The 20147-nt window shown below is 44.0% G+C and overlaps 1 protein-coding gene across 6 annotated transcripts in view; it reads left to right on the top strand.

Moving 5' to 3' along the window:
* The window catches only part of Tmem131l (transmembrane 131 like), a 141986-nt gene that overhangs the window by 103146 nt on the left and 18693 nt on the right, over positions 1-20147 (top strand). For all 6 annotated transcript variants that reach the window (XM_006501326.4, XM_006501323.3, XM_006501327.3 and 3 more), the window contains exons 15-26: positions 979-1048; positions 2108-2225; positions 4181-4322; positions 5213-5322; positions 6337-6409; positions 8237-8364; positions 9891-10033; positions 10754-10940; positions 12872-13057; positions 13948-14097; positions 14483-15105; positions 17446-17594. In XM_006501326.4, coding sequence (XP_006501389.1) covers positions 979-1048; positions 2108-2225; positions 4181-4322; positions 5213-5322; positions 6337-6409; positions 8237-8364; positions 9891-10033; positions 10754-10940; positions 12872-13057; positions 13948-14097; positions 14483-15105; positions 17446-17594 — 2079 coding nt within the window. The remainder of the gene's footprint in view (positions 1-978; positions 1049-2107; positions 2226-4180; positions 4323-5212; positions 5323-6336; positions 6410-8236; positions 8365-9890; positions 10034-10753; positions 10941-12871; positions 13058-13947; positions 14098-14482; positions 15106-17445; positions 17595-20147) is intronic.

Below are 20147 nucleotides of genomic sequence, written 5' to 3'. Positions count from 1 at the left end.
ATAGAAAGTACAGGTGAACTTGTAGTACATGTTTATTGGGACTTCAGTTTAAATCAGTTTATTAGGTGTTTTAAATTGATTTAAGTGGTTCTTAGTTGTTCAGTCTGAAGCCTAAAAGGTTATGAGGGAATTCTTCCTAATTATCTGGGCAAATTGTGTTCTATTTAGATTATTTTAAGCATGTCTCATTTTTTCTTAATGTTTATTTTCATTTAGTTACTGCTTCCTTTGAGCCAAGCTATTCTGTATAACACTGAGTTCTGATTTTTCACAATGAGACATTCATGCAATCATCTTTATGGTTTTTTTTCCTCACTTATTAGTGTTGATGTTTTACAGTTAGAAATGCCTCACCCTTAGCTGAGGGTGTTAAGGTAGGACTTGACACACCTATTCAGTAAGAGTATGAGGGTCATTCATTTAGTCATATTTTGAGCAGAAGGGATTTCCTAAAAAATATCTATTTCCAATTTCCAATCAAGAGATGCGTATAAGAACAGTGACTAAAGAGGTGGGGCAGGAGCAGATGGAAGTAGGACATAAGCACTCTCCAGACCTGGAGGAGGCCGCTGCAAGTTAGCAAGTCTGGCATAGCCTGTCTAGAAGAGGAGAGGAGAGTTACAGACAAGCAGAATCCAGACCCACCAGCAATGGTCTGCGTCTGATTCCCATGGTAGCTTGATGTCTTGTGGGTCCACCGGTTGTAGTCTAGTCACTGACGGTTGTACAGAAGCCACTGTAAGTTGTTATTGTAGACACTGATGATTGTCCAGAGGGCATGGTAGTGACTCTGGGCGGCTCAGCCCAGACACCTCAGAGCTGACAAAGGGATAAAGAAATTGCTTCTTAGTTGTTTGGCTTCTGGTTAAAGGGGAGTCCTTTGAGGTAGAGGCCAATGTCCGCTTTGTATCTTAGTGTTTAGGATTTGTATGCTGAGTGTTGTGTTGTAAGTTATTCATATGTTACTTTTCAATCTAGGAAGGGAGTCTGGGTTTTGAAGTGCTAGCACATTGTGGCATGCATTATTTCATGGGAAAGTCAAAAACAGGTAAGTGGTTTGCTTTAGGGTCTCTGTAGCACTGCAGTTCGGGGGGACTGGAAAGCACTCAAAGAAGTTAGCGTTTGGAGATGGAATGAATTAATAATTAATCCTGTTAAAGTGATTGCGTCATACTGGATGCTGAGAGAACGTGATCATTGACAGTCAGAATGACCTGAAATTGTTGGTCACCCTCCAGACTCAGGAGGGGTCCTTGGAGAAGCAAGCATGTCCTCTTTTTCTTATGTAGCTTGTGCTTTTGTGAGAGATTACAAAGTAATACTGTTTGGTCGTAACGGCCTTATCACCAGGAAAAACTGGGCATCGGGGATTCTTCTCTGAAAGCTGATAGAAGTCAGACATTGGGAACTGCATCTGCAGTCTCTATGCATCAGCAGGGGCCTGGTGTGGCATGAGAACGGAGGCCTGGATACTTGAGTTGGAAGATGTTCCTGGGTTTTGGTTTATTTTTATTTTTGTATTTTGACTTACTGAGATTTCTGATGTAAGGAGAGTTATAGCATAAACTTAGCCTTTGGGAAAACCCCCTTTTTCTCCCCAGCATCCCAGTTAGACAGGCTAGGGCAGATGTATGGAGGTGACGTAATCATAGCCCAGTTGGTGAAGATGTGTTGTAGAGGACCAAGCCCCTGGCCTGGGCCCGCTTTTGAGAACCACTGTTTGTCCCTCCACATCTCAGGCCCACATAGTACCCTGAGAGATGCAGCGGGCCACCGGTGTTTCCATGGATGCAGCTGTGCACTTTAGATCCATGATTTTGAAAATGCTGCTCACATATTTTTGATTTGTCTCAGGCTGCATCATGAGCCATGTGTCTTTTACGTTATTGCCTTCACATGATTTGCTTTAGTTTAGTTTTGTTTTTTTACATGTTTGTTTAATTTGATGTTCTCATGTGTCATGAGTTAGCAGGGCCTTGGGGGGGAGCTACAGATGTTACCCTCTCCACTGTCCTCATAGTTTGTGAAGTTTGGCCAGCCCTTGGCATTACTTACTAACTTAATTGTACGTTGTAAATCTAAGTTTTGAATTTGATCTAACTTTTAGAAAATCCTAATTGGGAAAGAAGCCTTTCTCTGGATCGGTCCACCTGGGACATGGATTCTGAACTTGCAAATAAGCTGTATGAAAGATGGAAGAAATATAAAAGTGGCGATGCTTGCAGGTACGTTCCTGCTCAGCAGGGAGCAGTCACCGCTCCACAGCCCAGTATGCTCCAGACTGTTAGGGACTGGCCAAGCTGGCAAGCCTCTGACGCTCTGGCAGCGCGTCACAGTGGGTCTTCCTCAGCTGTTCCTCGGCCAGTTGCTCATCAGCTGTTAAGACTTTTCAGTTTTCTGTATTATTTCTGGGTTTATGCATGTGTGCATGGTCACTGACCTTATTATTTTTTTTTTTCCTGAGCTGTTTGAAAATAAGCAGTGAATGTCCTCCCGGAGCCCTCAGTTCCGTATTGGGGAAGTCTTTCCAGCCACCGCACTGAGGCTCTCAGGACTCCATTAGGAAAGGACCGGAGAGTACTCTTTTGTGTAACGTTAGCACTTCAGCCAGCAGTTGGACAATAATCTATCATATGCAGTTCATACTAAAAGTCCCTTATAATACCTGTTGCAGGACCCTCACCCCCACCCCCACCCTGTTTTCCTTTGTTTTAATTCAGGATCATTCAGGGCTATACCTTCTTGTTTTATTTCTGTACCTTACAGAATAGAGCCACATCTGTCTTCAGTTTTTATCATGTTGACGAACTTTTGAGTCTAGGCTGGTTGTCTTATAGAAAAATCCCACACTGTGGGGTTCCTCAAGTTTACATCTATTTTACGGAGACTACTGAGTCCCTGCTGGTGTTGTGTTGTTATGGCTATGCCACATCAGGAAGCTACACAGATGTCTTTCTGTCCAGTGGCATCGTTAATTTACAGCATTTGCTTTAGGCAATGCACTTGGCAATTCAGTAGTCTGATATATAAACGTGCTGGTCCCTAAGACCGCATCATGGCTGTAGTGTTCATGGACAAGCTGTGTGTCAGTGGATAGTGACTGAAGTGGGAAGGCTGAGGATTAGTTCATGTGGGCCCCCTTTGTTACCACATACTGTGCTTTTAAAGCCACCTTTGAGCATCACCATAGTTTCCAATTTATGTGTGTACTTTATTTCTGTCATCATTTGTCAGTTTGCGAGTGGGATACGTGTGTGAGAGTGTATGTGTACACACCTGTTCACATATGCAAAACATGTGTGAGAGTATATGTGTACACACCTGTTCACATATGCAGAACATGTGTGAGAGTATATGTGTACACACCTGTTCACATATGCAAAACATGTGTGAGAGTATATGTGTACACACCTGTTCACATATGCAGAACATGTGTGAGAGTATATGTGTACACACCTGTTCACATATGCAAAACATGTGTGAGAGTATATGTGTACACACCTGTTCACATATGCAGAACATGTGAGAGTATATGTGTACACACCTGTTCACATATGCAGAAGCCTGAGGAAGATGCGGTAGGGTAGTGTCTTCTGTCTCTCCACCTTTCCCCTTGAGACAGTCTCTCACTGAACTTAGAGGTCATCATGTTTTGGTACTCAGAGCCCCAGGTGTGCTTTTGCAATGCCCAGCGGCTTCTGCGGCTGCCAAGAATCCAAACTTAGTCCCTCACACTCAGCATGCACTCTGCCGAACCTCCTCCCCTACCCCATCATTATTAGTTTTGATGGTGAATTCCAAGTTCACTGTAGCTGTCCTTCAGGGCAGTTGTGTGTCTCTGATGTGGTGCCAAAATAGCAGCCATTCTCTGAACACTTGCTTGCTTTCTAGTAAAACAGGTTTTTCTGTTTGAGTGTGTGTGCTTATGTGTGCTTGTGTATGTGTTTAATGTCAGACATTGAACCTGGGGCATGTAGAACATGTGCTCAGCTCCGGATGACATCACCAGGCCTCTAGGATCAGTTGAATACTCTGTCTTTCCAAATTCTACCGTTTTCCAAGAGTTCTGTTCCTTATAGGGGGTATTTAGAATCTCCTTCTTCCTCTTCCCCCTGAATGTTGAGGTGGTTTTTCATAAGCACTTATTATGACTATTCTTTTTTCTTTGTCAATTACACAGAAGAAATGTTTTGGGAATGTCTCAGTTTGCATTTACAAAGAAATCCAAGGAGACAGAGCCGTTTGTCTCCTTTTTGCCTCGTGTGGTCCCGGAACCCAACCTTGTGTTGAACTTCAGTGCCACCGCCCTCAGGAACAGTGCGGTAAGGATAGTGCAGCTGGGTGCCTTTGTCAGTGACGCCAAGCCTGTGGCTTTCAGGTCCTTATACCTGGAAGTTTGTTTTAGAAGAAATTAATTGAAATTCACACATGATCACCAATGATCATGACACTGAATAGGGATCTCACAGGGACAAGAGGAGGAACTAAGTTCACATCCCTCGAACAGAGAAATGTTGATTGGATGTGAGCTTTGTAAGACAGTGTCTGAGAGGAGCGAGCATTCAACATTTGGAAGACACCAGCTGAAATAGGTTTCTGTGTCGTTGAGAGATGCTGAGCCGAAGGAAATCTAGAGGGAGCCAGGTTGCTCTGTGATGCCACCTGGGCTGTTGAGTCATCTTTAGTGTGTTGGCTTTCCCCCTCATGGGCTTGTGTCTCCTAGTCTGGGTGACAGGACAAGGCAAAGGAGAACACGCTGAGGACAGTGCATACCAAGTCAGAGTTCACACTGCCCTGTGCTCACTGAGGCTCCCTTGCTGCTATTTGGCTTAACTTTTAAGTTCAAGAAGGAATGCCCAACTGCCCCTTACAGGATTCATTACATGTTTATGTTTATTTATTTAACTGTGCACGCATGAGTGTCCAGTGGCCATCAGAGGGCTACTCTCGGGAGTGAATTCTGTCTTTTCACCATGTGATATTAAACTGACTCTATGAGGCTTGATGACAAGCATCTTCGCCCCAAGAGTCCTCAGTGTTTAATGTGCCACACATTTCTGGCCATTCCTCCTCTCCTCTGACAAATGTGTGGCTTGGTGAAGCACTCACTGGCTGTTAGACATTGGGCTGTTCCTCCTCTGACTGACTGTATGCTCTTTTGGCAGGAATATTTAAGAGGTTGCTATGTTAACCCTCCTCTCCTCACATCTAGGTGAAGTACTTTGTGGTGAGGAACCCGACTCCCCAGCCTGTCTCCCTGCAGTTGCTGCCTCTCTCCCTATACCCGAGGCCTGAAGCCGCAGTGCGCCTGCTCCACAAATGGTAGGAAGCTCCCGCCCTGCACAGGCCTTTGGGAATCACTGCTAAGACTCAGTTTCTCCCATGCTTTGTGTGGTGGCACAGTGGAACCCATCGGCCTAAGTACCTGGGAGCCTAGTCCCTTGAGGCATGTGGCTTGAGGGAAATCTTGGTATTGTTTTGTGTGGCACCTTCTTTGTCACTGTGCCTGGTCTATCATTCAATGGAACATTCTCTTCTTGAACTAAAGAAACTATCACAATTTTTCATATATACTTGTAAGTTGAGAATCTTAAATTCAGATGATCTTTGGAAGCACAGGAAGTGGGTTTAAAGACAGGCACAGGGAAACCTGCCTATAATCTACTACTTTAAGAGGCTGAGACGGGAGGGCCATGAGTTTGAGACTAGCTTGGACAACAGAGTGGTGCACCTGTCTCCAGAACAAGAAGTGCGTTGAGTTCCGCGCTAACAGGATGAGAGGGTGAAACATGACCTCTGCCTGCAACACCGCTAGAGCAGAGCTGTAGGTGTATTTGGGATGTTCTCCTCTTGGCTAGGAAACTGGGTGGCAAACTCGGTCTTGGGATTTCTCAGCTGTTGCCCTGTTGACACTTCATCACAGATGCTGCCTTTTAGAGGAAGCAGGGACCAAACCGCTGGTTTCTGCTCACTTGGGGCCAGCAAGGCTTCCCCAGCCGTGTTAACCAGTGTGTCCAGATCCTGCCAGTTCTCACAGGCATGAAGCTGCCATTGGTTGAGAGTCGCTCACTCTCCTAGTAAAGCCAAGGGGATGCAACAGCACTGTTTTCTATGTAGATCTCTGTGGGGTTTTTGTATTCTGGGCCGCCTACGTCATGCATTGAGCAGTACTTACCTGGCCCTGACAGCTGCAAGTAGGCGTGGAGAGGGCTGAGGTGGATCGGCTGTAGGATGAGGTCAAGAGTTGGGAGTAAGTGTGTGGTGAGCTCATATGTGTTACTCTGTTGCTGATCTCAATGCTGGTTTGAACGCTGGAGTTTTTGGTTTTGTTTGTAGGTTTGGCACAGATATGCAGATGGTTAATCTCTCAACTGGTGAATTCCAGCTCACGCAAGCTTGCCCTTACCAGGTAGGAGGACATTTTCAGACATTGAATACACTGACTTGCTAGCTGCAGAAACACTTGGCCTTAGCACTGTTTTCTGGTGTCTGTGTGTTCTAGGTTGGCTCTTATTTTCCTTCTCTGGGCATGAAGCATATGCAACAGGGCTTGTTTGTTTGTTTGTTTGTTTGTTTTTAATTACATGGTGCTATCGGATTAGTTTAGCCTGTGCATCATTTTAATGTGATGGATTAGATTCATACACAAGAAGAAAGACCAACTGAATCACAACTATGAAAACAAAACAAAATACAACTAATAATCTAAGAATTAATTTCTAAATCTCTTAGAATCCCTTAGCATTCCTTTTTAGTGCTTTATAAGGAAAAAGGTACATTTTAAAAATGTTCTTAATGTGCACTCAGTTTGGTAGTACACACCTTTAATCCCAGCACTTGGAAGGCAGATCTCTGCAAGTTCAAGGCCAGCCTGGTCTATATATACATAGTGAGTTCTAGGACAACCAAGGCTCTGTGGAGAGAGATCTTGTCTGAAAAAAAGCAAGCAAACAAACAAAAAGTTTTCACATGTCTTGATTGGAATAATCACCAGATTCCTGTGATGCTCGGATGGCTCGCATTGCCTGTAACTGCAGTCCAAGGGGCTTCAATGGCTTCAGCTCATCTTCGTAGGCACTCGCACATACGTGGTGCATGGACATACAAGAGGACAAACATAGATGCACATGAATAAAAGTAATATTTTAAAAAGCTTAAAGCTATTTTTATGTAAAAAGGGGGAGTTTGACATTGTAATTTAGCTGACTTGCTGTGGAAGCGTATTGTCTTTTGTTAAGATGCGTGGAGCTGGCTAGTGCGGGCTGGACTCCGTCTGCCTTTGCGATTTGGAGCAGCTCTTTCATCCCATCTTTGACCTTCATAACAAAGTTTAAATATTCACTAAGGTTTATAAAATAGATTGCCTGGTGTTTATGTGGACTAAATAATCCAGTGCCTGGCATAGAAGAACACTTAGTAGGCTGCTGCTGCTGCTGCTGTTACAGATTTAATGCTGAAGATTGGCAGGGTTTTGTTCACTGTTTACATTTATATAGCAGGGTTTATAATTCCACTGGACGGACCCAGGTCCCTCACCATTTGTTCCCCAAGGTAGCACAGGGAATGGCAGCAGGCTTGAAGGGTAGAGCCAGCCGCAGAGAACTAAGTTTCCATGCAGACTATGTATTAGACCTGTTGACCCAGTCACTGTTCATGAGCTGGACAAAACAGCAGAAAAATTTCATAAAACAGTCGACACTATTGATTCAGAGGAACACTAGAGGATAAAGGCAAATGTGAATAAAAAACGGTCTTTCTCCTAACTAGAGAATCTAGTTCCTGCAGATGGTTTCTATAAAAACATAAATTCACTATTAAAGACAATCTATGCTTGTCTGACATAGGAGGGGGGTCTTGTTCAATTGCTATAGAATTAAGCAGAGAAAGTCTGTTTTCTGATTACTGTTACATAGTCAAGGCATTTGGTATAGAAGGCTTCTAACTCCAACTTCCATCTAAGCCAAGAGGCAAATCCACTTTGCAGTGTCCTGCTAGATTGTTCTGCAGTTGCCCAAGTTTCTCAGATAAGGTGTAGGAAGCATGTGTCAGCTTGAACACTTCAGATCCCACAAGTTCAGCTAGGTTGACAGAGCGGGTGGAGCTCAACAGCATAGTCCTTGTCTAGCACATTATAAGCAGTGGGAAGAAAATCTGACTCTACCCTCCATTGGTGAGGATGGAGTGAAACCCACTCTGCAGGTTTGAGATGCTTAATGGCGTCCTCTGTGACTTGCAGGGCGAACCTTCTGAGGAGTCCAGTTTGGGAGCTCTTCATGTGCACTTGCAGGCTTTGGAAACGAGAAGGGTTGGTGTTGTGTTCACACCAGCAGACTATGGCAAAGTCACCTCCCTCATCCTGATCAGGTAGGTGTGTCTCTTTCTCACTGAGCATTGATACTTCTCTGAGTGTAGTGATGGGACTGTGTGGTAGGTTAGGAAGAGGTGGGGGCTGGAGAGAGGGACCCTCATTTAATCCCTCCCCTAGTAAGCTAGTGTCTCCAAAAGGGAGCATATTTCACTCAGCCCCTAGTCTGATATATTCCCAGAAGAGTCCCACCCACAGGCACACACACATTTACTTATTTGTCTTTAGCAATAAAGATAATTGCAACACTGCTGTAGACTCTCCCATGAGTAGATTTGGACCACCTGCCTCTAGGCTCTGTAGCCCCAAGCACAGTGGAAAAAGTGCCTCACTGGGCGGGCGTACTGGCTCGGTTCTTTCTTGGATGACAGTTACTACCTGCTGCCTTAAGCAGGACAACTGCATTCATTCTTACTTTTCCATCCTAGGTGGTCTTTATGAGAGTCTTGCAAAGGTTACAGTGTAGACCTGAATTGAAGGTCTCTGTAGTGGTGAGCTTAACCCAAATGTAACTTTGGATAAGTAACACTCTAGTTACTTTTCAATGACTTTTCTAGGATCACACCAATTGCCCAAAGTTTACTGGAGGCTTCCTTTAATATACCAGTGAAAATTCTGCAGCTGAATGAGGTTAAAAAGAAAGTATGCTAAAGTAAAGACCAGAGCATTTTGCTCATAAGCTCTGACCCAAGAGACTCCCCAACTTCCTGTGGAGTCGCATGCTTCATTTAAAACCTATTTCTGAAAAATGGGTTCAGTCAGCATATGAGTAAACTTTATGTACCTAGACTTTAATGTTAAGGTTTTTATAGTGCTTCATTTACTTTTGATGGTTTCTTTATTGATAGAGTATTTCCTATAAATCAGCCACTTATAAAGGCTTTTATGTTGCTAACCAAACTTCAGAGATATAAACATATTTCAGAGCATTTTGCATAATTCGATGTATTAGTAACTTCCCTCTGCTTCTGTGGCATTGCCATCGTGGTGCTGGAATTCAGTCGTGTGTGTGTGTCCTTTAGCTGTCCACATAACAGTCCATCTTTAGCCAGCATGGTGTCCATTAACAAAATGATAAGAACTACTCTGTACCACTGCATCAATAAGAATCTGACTAGTTAGATGTAAGTTGGGGTGTGATTTTTGGAGTTTCTATTTCTGGGGTCATCCCATAAGGCAGTATTTCTTCTGAAATACAATCACTATGAAAACGTCTTAATTCACTTAGTTTTATTATTTTGTCAAGTTTGTTAGCATCTGGGTTGACCACTCCATTTCATGTCTTGGTGAATGGCCATCACCCCAATGCCAGTTTGTTAGAAAGCTGAACTGGCTTTGGTGATGGGTGGTTGGAGAGTGATGTCACTCACCCCTTCTGCTGCCAGGTGGCATTTTAGTCTGTGAGAGGCAGGAGATGCCACACTTGGAAGAGGTTGTTGCTGGCTAGGAGTAGTGCCAGGTAAGTTGAGTTTCTCTCTGTTGACGTAGGCCTGGAGTGATGCTGCTGTGTTTCCCTTCCCTGTAGGAATAACTTGACTGTCGTTGACATGGTTGGTGTGGAAGGATTTGGAGCACAAGAGCTCTTGAAAGTGGGAGGAAGACTTCCTGGTGCAGGAGGCTCTCTCCGATTTAAGGTGCCTGAGTCCACCCTGATGGATTGTCATCGACGTGAGTTCACAGGCTTGGCACTGCAGCATGGGCTTCTACATTCATTGGATAACTTAGAGTTCTCTGGAGTGATTGAATTAAGGATTGATATAGAAACCATAGATCGAGTTAGATTGTGTTAACTTTACAGTTACCTTTGAAGTTGTTTGACTCTTTCCCAAAACTCCCAATATAAAATATGCTTTCATTTATTTCCAGAGGTTTGATATCATATCTGAACTGTGTCTAGTAACTGTGATGTTAAAGCAAAAGTGTATGTAAACCCTGGGATGGTGGGACATAGCTGTAATCCCAGGACCTGGGCAGTACAGGCAGGAAGTTCAGTTTAAAGCCATCTCTGGCTACTACATAGCAAGTGTGAAGCCAGCCTGGGATACATGAGACCCTCTTACCTCATCCCTGGTCCAGTGTAAGTGAAAGTTCCAGGGTCTCAGGGTACATGATAGGTACATTGTAGTATCCAAACTCTTAGACTCTTGGGAGAATAAAGCATTCAAGTGTCATGTGAGAAGAATCTAGACTTCTGTATCTTTATTGTTTCTTCCTTGTATAGCAAAATCTAGAGATGATAGAATAAGAAATGATTCTACAAACAAGGTAGAAATCAGCCTTTTAGCTGTGTTCAGCTTTTCACACTTTTGTAATGTTTTGATTCAGTAAATTATTAAAGTTAGTTTTGAAGTTTATGTCTACTAACTAAAATACCTTCTTCCTCACTAGAACTGAAAGATAGCAAGCAGATTTTATCTATTACAAAGAACTTCAAAGTTGAGAATATCGGACCTCTTCCCATAACTGTGACATCCTTGAAAATCAATGGGTATAACTGCCAGGGTTATGGATTTGAAGTGCTAGATTGCCATCCGTTTTCACTGAGCCCAAACACATCCCGAGACATCAGCATCGTGTAAGTGCTGGGCTTCAGTTCACAGTGCTCCACTGGGGAGATACCCAGCCCGCTAGTAAGACTTCTTAGGCTGCTGTATGAATATTTGGGTTTTTTAATTTAAAAAAAATAATTTTTGTGTGGGCGTTTTGTCTGTGTGTGTGTGTCTGTGCCCCTGAGTGAGTGCTTGGTACCCACGGAGGCTAGAAGAAGGTATCTGATTCACCGGAACTAAGAGTTGGACAGTAGTGAGCTGCCACGCGAGTGCTGGGGATGCAGCCCAGGTCTGGAAGAGCAGCCAGTGCTGTTAACCACTGAGCCACCTTCCCAGTCCTGAGTATTGTCTCCTCAGCCTCCATTGGCTTTTATTCTTTTTTTTTCCAATTTTTATTAGATATTTTCTTCATTTACATTTCAAATGCTATCCTGAAAGTCTCCTATACCCTTCCTCCACCCTGCTCCCCTACCCACCCACTCCTGCTTCTTGGCCTGGCATTCCCCTGTACTGGGGCATATAAATTTTGCAAGACCAAGGAGCCTCTCTTCCCAATGATAGCCAACTAGGCCATCCTCTGCAACATATGCAGCTAGAGACACGAGCTCTGGGGGTACTGATTAGTTCATATTGTTGTTCCTCCTATAGGGTTGCAGACCCCTTCAATTACTTGGGTACTTTCTCTAGCTCCTCTTTTGGGGGCCCTGTGTTCCATCCAATAGCTGACTGTGAGCATCTACTCTGTATTTGCCAGGCACTGGCTAAGCCTCACAAGAGACAGCCTCACAAGAGACAGGGTCCTGTCAGTAAAATCTTGCTGGCATATGCAATAGTGTCTGCATTTGGTAGCTGATTATGGGATGGATTCCCGGGTGGGGCAGTCTCTGAATGGTCCATCCTTTCGTCTCAGCTCCAGACTTTGTCTCTAACTCCTTCCATGGGTATTTTGTTCCCTATTCTAAGGAGGAACGAAGTATCCACGTGTTGGTCTTCCTTTTTCTTGATTTTCTTGTGTTTTGCAAATTATATCTTGGGTATTCTAAGTTTCTGAGCTAATATCCACTTATCAGTGAGTGCATATCAAGTGAGTTCTTTTGTGATTGGGTTACCTCACTCAGGATAATATCTTCCAGATCCATCCATTTGCCTAAGAATTTCATAAATTCATTGTTTTTAATAGCTGAGTAATACTCCATTGTGTAAATGTACCACATTTTCTGTATCCATTCCTCTGTTTAGAGACATCTGGGTTCTTTCCAGCTTCTGGCTATTATATAAGGCTGCTATGAATACATGAGTCCTTATTACCAGTTGGACCAGCTTCTGGGTATATGCCCAGGAGAGGTATTGCTGGATCCTCCGGTAGTACTATGTCCAATTTTCTGAGGAACCGCCAGACTGATTTCCAGAGTGGTTGTACAAGCTTGCAATCCCACCAGCAATGGAGGAGTGTTCCTCTTTCTCCACATCCTCACCAGCATCTGCTGTCACCTGAATTTTTTATCTTAGCCATTCTGACTGGTGTGAGGTGGAATCTCAGGGTTGTTTTGATTTGCATTTCCCTGATAATTAAGGATGTTGAACATTTTTTCAGGTGCTTCTAGACATTTGGTATTCCTCAGTTGAGAATTTTTGTTTAGCTCTGTATCTCATTTTAAAAAATATTTTTATTAGGTATTTTCCTCATTTACATTTCCAATGCTATCCCAAAAGACCCCCATACCCTCCCCCCCCCCCAATCCCCTACCCACCCACTCCCACTTTTTGGCCCTGGCATTCCCCTGTACTGGGGCATATAAAGTTTGTGTGTCCAATGGGCCTCTCTTTCCAGTGATGGCTGACTAGACCATCTTTTGATACATATTCTGCTTTGAAGTGAGAGTTAAAACCAATAAATATCCCTAACAATGGGCCAGTCACCCCTGAAGTCAGTAAATAATGGAACCACTTTCTCTAGGTTTACTCCAGACTTTACCTCTTCCTGGGTCATCCGTGAGCTGACGCTGGTCACTGCAGCAGACCTAGAATTCCACTTCACACTCAATGTGACCCTCCCTCACCACATGCTGCCCTTGTGTGCGGAGGTGGTTCCAGGTCCCAGCTGGGAGGAGTCCTTTTGGAGGCTCACTGTCTTCTTTGTCAGGTAAACGCCTCCCTTTGCCATCCTTCTTCTCAGGCACAGTAGTAAAGTCACGTTGCAGACTCACTTGGAGATACCAAGTGCCCGAGTGTAAGAATGGGCAGGCAGCTTTATTGCTTTGAGTCCTCTGGCATGTGAGAGTCAGACAGTAATGGGAACAGTAGGAAGAGTTTAGGAGCTGCCTGGGAGGACTGTAGGACTGATGTGTAGTTCATGCTGTGTTCCACATGCGTTCTTGCAGCCACAGAGGCAGAGCCGAGAGCTGATAGTCTCACTAGCTCAGCCCAGTGACTATTTGACATTACAAGACCACAATGATCCCTTAACAGTAACTTTATTTGGAAAATGCTTTTAAACATTGAATTATCATGTCAACCTTATGAATTTGCACACTTTTAAAAAAACTGAGCCAGACAGTGGTGGCGCACACCTTTAATCCCAGCACTTGAGAGGCAGAGGCAGGTAGATTTCTGAGTTCGAGGCCAGCCTGGTCTACAGAGTGAGTTCCAGGACAGAGAAACCCTGTCTGGAAAAAACAAAAAACCAAACAAAAAGCGAGTGCTTTTTATTTTTTAATCTTTAAGAACTATCAGAACTTACATCATACATCTAATGAAATGTATTACCGTATCTGTAGCTGTTTTCTGAGATTCATCCACCACTGTTCTGTAATGAAAAAAAAAGTCTTTTAGCGTTGTTTTAGGGGTATTTTCTGTTTGTTGTTTTGTTTTTCTTTTTGAAGTAGTCTCATTATGTTGCCCAAACTGGTCTCAAGCAATCCTCCTGCCTCAGCTTCTGAGTAGCTAGAACTGTAGCTGTGTTCTACTATGCCTGGCTTATAGTGGGTCTTATTCAGAGCCATACAGTAAAGAATGGCATTCTCTTCTCCCCAGTTTGTCCCTGCTGGGTGTGATTCTAATAGCCTTCCAGCAAGCACAGTACATTTTGATGGAATTCATGAAAACAAGACAGAGGCAAAACGGCAGCTCCTCTTCCCAGCAGAACGGTGATCCAGTGGCTATGATCAGTTCCCATCCTCACAAGTAAGCAGCCCCCTCCCCTGTGTGCTGAGGGTGGGCCCCTCCCCTGTGTGCTGAGGGTGGGCCCCTCCCCTGTGTGCTGAGGGTGGGCCCCTCCCCTGTGTGCTGAGGGTGGGCCCCTCCCCTGTGTGCTGAGGGTGGGCTCCTACTGCTCATTTCTGATTCCTCTCCAGGTAATAGAGGTTTTAACCACACTTTGGTAGCTTGTGTGAACAGCTGCATTTTCTTAGACTTTGTGTGAGGGCGTGGCTCGTGGGTGGCTGTCAGCAGAGAACTCATGGGGCTTTGAAAGGTGGGGGGAGCTGGAACCACTCAGTGGTGCCACCAATGGCTCCTTGTGTATTGTTTACTTTGCATCCATACTAAATGTATTTCTTCTTGTATTCAGAAGCACTTGCAAGAACTTCCTGGACACATACAGCCCATCTGACAAAGGTAGAGGGAAGAGCTGCCTTCCAGTGGGCCCATCCCTGAGCAGGCTGCAGAATGCCGCCAAGAGGAGCCCGGCCACCTATGGTCATTCTCAGAAGAAGCATAAATGCTCCTTCTACTACAGCAAACAGAAGCCCAGTGCATCTGCGGCCAGCAGTGCCAACGTTACCACTGAGGAGAAGCAGACTGTGACCCTGGCAAGCTCCCTGTCTGTGGCCAAGGAAGACATTTGCACTAATGTCCTCAGTGAGAACTGGGTCAGCCTCAGATATGCCAGTGGCATCAATGGCAGCTTGCAGAAGAATCTAACCCTTCCCAAAAATGTACTGCACAAAGAGGAAAGCTCACTGAAAAACACAGTTGTCACTAACACTCCTTCAGAATGTAGTATGAAGGAGGGAGTACACACATATATGTTTCCTAAGGAAACTGACAGCAAAATTTCAGAGAATGTGGCTGAGCTCAAGGAACAAGAGCCCTGTCCACAGAAGACTTCTAAGAAGCCACCTGAAAGTACTTTGCCCAAAACCCCACCTCAGTACCTTCAGTCAGACTTGCCAGAAGTTTCCAGGAAACATGGTAATCTTGGTCACTCGGTGATGGTGGTTCTCCTTTGGTGTCTTGTCTATTCCCAGTGAGATCTGGTCTCCCTGTAACCTTAGAGCAGTGTGGTGCTATCCCCTCCCCATCTTGTCCCTCTCCCCATCTCTTTCTCTCTCTCTCTTCAGATTCTTTTTTTTTTCTGAAAGATTTAGTTATTTTTATTTATATGAGTACACTATAGCTGTCTTCAGACACACCAGAACAGGGTATCGGATATTGTTACAGATGGTTGTGAGCCACCATGTGTTTGCTGGGAATTGAACTCAGGATCTCCAAAAGAGCAGGGAGTGCTCTTGACCACTGAGCCATCTCTCCAGCCCTCAGATTCTTGTCTGACTTACCACAGGACTGTTCAGTCATCCTCCTGAGTCATAGAGTCACAGGGGAAAGCTACTGTGCCCAGCTGGGACCTCTGATTTGTGTGAGCTGAGTGCATTTGTGCACAATTTTAGCAAAGGCACAAATATTGAAATTCAAACTCGAGTTCTAACAGGAGGCACCTGTTTTGTAAAATGCTGCAGCTAAATAGTTCTCAGCTTCAGGCTTTTTGTAAAAAAAAAAAAAAAAAAAAAAGTAGTCACCCTATACATAGATCTATACCAACTTTTCTTTCTTTCTTTTTTTTTTTTTTAATTCTTGGTTTTCTTTTTTTGTTTGTTTGTTTGTTCTTTTGAGACAGGGTTTCTTTGTGTAGCCCTGGCTGTCCTGGAACTCACTCTGTAGACCTGGTCTTGAACTTAGAGATCTGCCTGTCTCTGCCTTCTGGTGCTGGGGTTAAAGGTGTATACCACCACCACCCAGTTCCACTTTTCTAATAGCTGCAGCATCTCCTATTCCCTGGCCTTGCTTCTTTAATAGCATCTCTTATGGGAAGAAACACAGATGCTATTGACATATAGCATAGAGGAAATCATCAGTATACCCTAGTTGATGCCTCAGCCTCTGACAGAAGGGCCTGCACTACCTCGTCTCTGCCCTCCTCCCTTTTCTCTCTAATCAGTATATTAGCACATTCCTGTGTCTGTTGGGGAAACTCTGTTTGTTTCTTCATTTAGACAGGATCTCATTAGGTAGCCCTGACTGGACTGGAACTCACTCTGTAGATCAGGCTGACACAGACTCACAGAGATCCACCTGGCTCAGCCTCCTGAGTACTGGAATTAAAGGCATATGCTACAATACCAGTCAGGCTTTGATGTTAGCAGTTAGCTACTAGTACTTGTTGGCCAGCTTCATGTTACTGCAGTGAAGTATCTCTTAAACAGTGTGAACTTGCAGAGAATAATTTATTCAGGGCAGAGTTGTGGATTTTCTAGTCCCAAGTCAACTGGCCTGTTGTCTTAACATCTGATTGGTGTTCAGCCAGCAAGGTAGAAAGCATGCCTCAGAAGAATACACCCACATCATGAGCCAGAAAACTGAAAAACTTGTGCAGGGGGAAGAGATCAAGTCTCAGGACCCACTCCAGTGATCTCAACACCTCCCACGAGGCCTGCCCCCTAAATATCCACTGCCCTTCCCAATAGCCAGCCTGGGGGCCAAGATCCACGTTCAAACCATGCAAATCTCATTACTGTCACTGTTGATCCTGAAGCGAAGGTCTGGAAAAGCTCTAAGCTAATTCTAGAGAGCTTTATGCATTTGGCACAATCCTTAAGTGGAATTTTGACTATTCCATAAAGGCTATGCTGATGTAAAAAATAGTTGAGGTTCTCTGAAAGAAACGAGCACTATAATCAAGTTGTTGGGCAACCATCCCCTCAGTCTACCATGAGGATGTCCTATCATCCCAAACAATGGCTCTGTGTCTATTAAGTAGTAAATTAAACACCAATCGCTCCCTCTCACTCTCCCCTTTGTCTGTCCGATTGTGACTACATTAAGTTTCCCTTCCTGCCTAGTTTACTTCATTTAGTATAAAGGTTCCTCAGGCTGTGTCTTTTAAGCAGGAATTTAATCCCACTTTAAAAACCTTGTTAACTAATGTAAGTGTTGGGTTTGGTAGTGTTAAATGTAGCCCCATCCTACAGTATTGCAGTCATCCATTGATGGACAGCAGGCTTCCTCCCTTGGAATACTGTGAGTAATTACAATAATTACAATAATGTTAGTGACCCACCCCCGCTTTGACATCTTTTAAAGATTGGAGAACTTTTATGTAAGTATATTTGCACTTGTAAACAAAGTCAGTTTCTGGAGAATCGTGGTTATAAAATAATTGTGCCTAAGTCTCATTAAATTAAATGAAAGAACATTTAACTATGGAGAATACGAATGGAAGAGTACTAGAAACTGAATTGTTTTTATTTCTTGAAGGAAATAAGCAGCAAGCGCCTGTCAGGAGTGAAGTGGACAGCTTTGAGCCTGTGAGAGCCGCTGACGCAGAGCCGTCCTCAGTGAGGAAGACGCAGGGGGCATCTCCAGAAGACACGTGCTCCGAGAAGCAGGACACACCTTCAGCAGAGGTCTGCAGTCCTCGTTCTCCGTCCTAGTAAAAAGAGCATAGCACACACCGCAGGCAGACAGACAGACAGACACACCGCAAGCAGACAGGAAAGAGATCTCTGATGAGTATGGTTTTTCTCTGTAGATGATAGCAAAGGTGTGATATGATTGCTCAGCAAGCTTTACCTTCTGATTGTATGGGTGAGAGTACAGTGGTTTGTAGTGACCCCAGGCTGCTTTTATTTTCTGGGAGAACTAATCATAAGCCTTGTGTTAGTTAACTCATAGAGAGAGTAGTAGAACAAACTGGCCCAGAACCTGTTCCATCTAGTTAGTACTGACATCTCTTCCTCACAGTGGTCTGGAGGAGTTGCTTATCTATTCTTGTTCTAAAGCTATTATCATCTTTCTTTTCTCTAAGATATCAGAAAAGTTATTATTAATGTAATAGGAAGAAATCCTCCTGCAGTGAGGGAAGAGTTCATTTGGTAGAGTACAGCGGCCCGGCTCTGTAGGTGTGAGCACACCGATGCATGACAGGCAAAGGCGCATTCTACATGATTCATGAAACTTGAGGCATAAAGCTGGCCCAGCGCAAGGAAAACCAGAAACACAAACTTCAGCCTGCTTCAGACATCTCTGTGGGATCAAATAATGTCAGCAAATGGGTGCAGTAATTCCCCACCCCAATAATCCCATACGGAAAACCTACATAATCCAATTATTCTCAGTGGTCCGCCTAGATTGGGCAGCTCTAGCTCGATGCTAATGTATTCCCCAGCTATGAGACCCTTTGCTACCTGCAGTTTCTCTTAGCTGTGTGGTTCTGCTCCACCTTCCCTTCCTCCTCCTCCTCCCTCCCTTCTCCTTCCTTCTCTCACTTCTCTCCCTACCTGCCTGCCCCCACTCTCCAAGGCCTCCCATCCCACCTTTCCCCTCCACTGCCCAGTCACAGGTTCTAGCTTTTATTGACCAATAAATGGGAGAAGGTTCACATGAGATCCAGAGTATGTGATAGACTGCTTGTCCGAAGGCCACATCAGAATTCAAGCAGCATCAGGACCGCCCACAACATTGAGGTGTCATTGAGAGAAGGAAAATGTGGGCAAAGACTATTTGTCCTGTCAAGTTGAGATGCAATTACAGCAGACATTTTTAAATGAAAATGAGCCTGTAAACTTGTCCTGAGGAAACCAGGTGAATGACAACCCACCAAGTAGACGTGAAGGTTTAGGGTTGCAGAAGTTGCATTAAAGGTCTGTTATTGACATCGGCTTATTTTATATCCAGAACTAAAACTAAAACAATAAAACCAGATTGCAAATACTAAAAACCCTAGTAGATATAGTAATATCTAAGAGGTATTACTGAAGATAGAGTAATATCTAAAACACTTGGAAAGTGGGGATAGTCAAAGGCAGGTGGGAGGAAATTTTTACTGTGATCATTCCAGGTAGAGGGCAGTCTTGTGTGTGAGTCTGTTTGTCTGTCCCTGTGGCACTGAAGATCAAACCCAGAGCCTACGGATGATAAGAACCACTAGGATACACCCCAGCAATCTGTTTCTTAGCTGTCTTGTTTTGGAGACAGGGTCTCTCTTCATAGCTTTGGCTATCCTGAAACTCACTATGTAGACCAGGTTGGCCTCAAAATCTTTCCTCTGCCTCTTGAGTGCTGGGATTAAAGGCGTATGCCACAGTGTCTGGCCCTTAAAGAGATCTTTAATGACTAATATATAATGCAGAAAAAATGTTAGAAAGTTGATAATTCCTTTGGTTCTACTTTGGTTACTTAAAAAAAATTAGATTCTTATAAAATTGGACCATAATGTTTGATCTAAAAGGAACTAATTGTCTTAATGTCACCTTATCCATTTCCTGTCCTGTCACCTTATGTATGTGTAAGCCTACACATCTACCTCATGGAGAAATATTCAGAAGGAAGGTTTATGAGATAGTCAGTGAGCCTGGTTATTTCTATATTCCAGGCTGTTCAACCTTACATAAGAAGCATGACTCTTGCTTAAATTAAATGGAAGTACTGTAAATATGTAAACCATAGACATTTCACAGTGGATTTATAAAGGCACAGGAACGTGGATGTAATCAAGCAGCAAGACTAAGGCTGGCCTACAGGGTTCTGGAAAGCCCTGGAGGGAGTAGCATCTTGTACAAGCATAGCACACAGAAAGGTCAAAGAAGGCAGGCAGCAAGCACTGCAGAATCTCCAAAAGGACCCAACAGGGCCGACAGCTGGGAGTGTCTAGGGAGCCCATCTGGTTGAAAGGCAGGCACCCACAGGGAAACATGGGCAGGAAGGCTCTTGAGCTCTCCATATTGGGACTGCCAGGCAGGAGTTAGGAATAGGGGTTACCTCTATGGAGCTGGACCTGTAGTAGCCTGACTTTATTACTCAGAGTTCTCTATATACATATGCACATATGCATTATGTATGTATACATATATGTATTATGAATATATATGAACTGATAAAATGAGGATATGAATATATACACATGCATGCATATGTATACACATATATAGTATATGTTTATATTTAGACTGACTTACCAG

This window comes from Mus musculus, chromosome 3 (genome assembly GCF_000001635.26).
Source record: "Mus musculus strain C57BL/6J chromosome 3, GRCm38.p6 C57BL/6J".
Lineage (NCBI taxonomy): Eukaryota > Metazoa > Chordata > Mammalia > Rodentia > Muridae > Mus > Mus musculus.
Note: the sequence above shows the minus strand (reverse complement) of the source record. Positions and strands in the feature narration are given on the sequence as shown.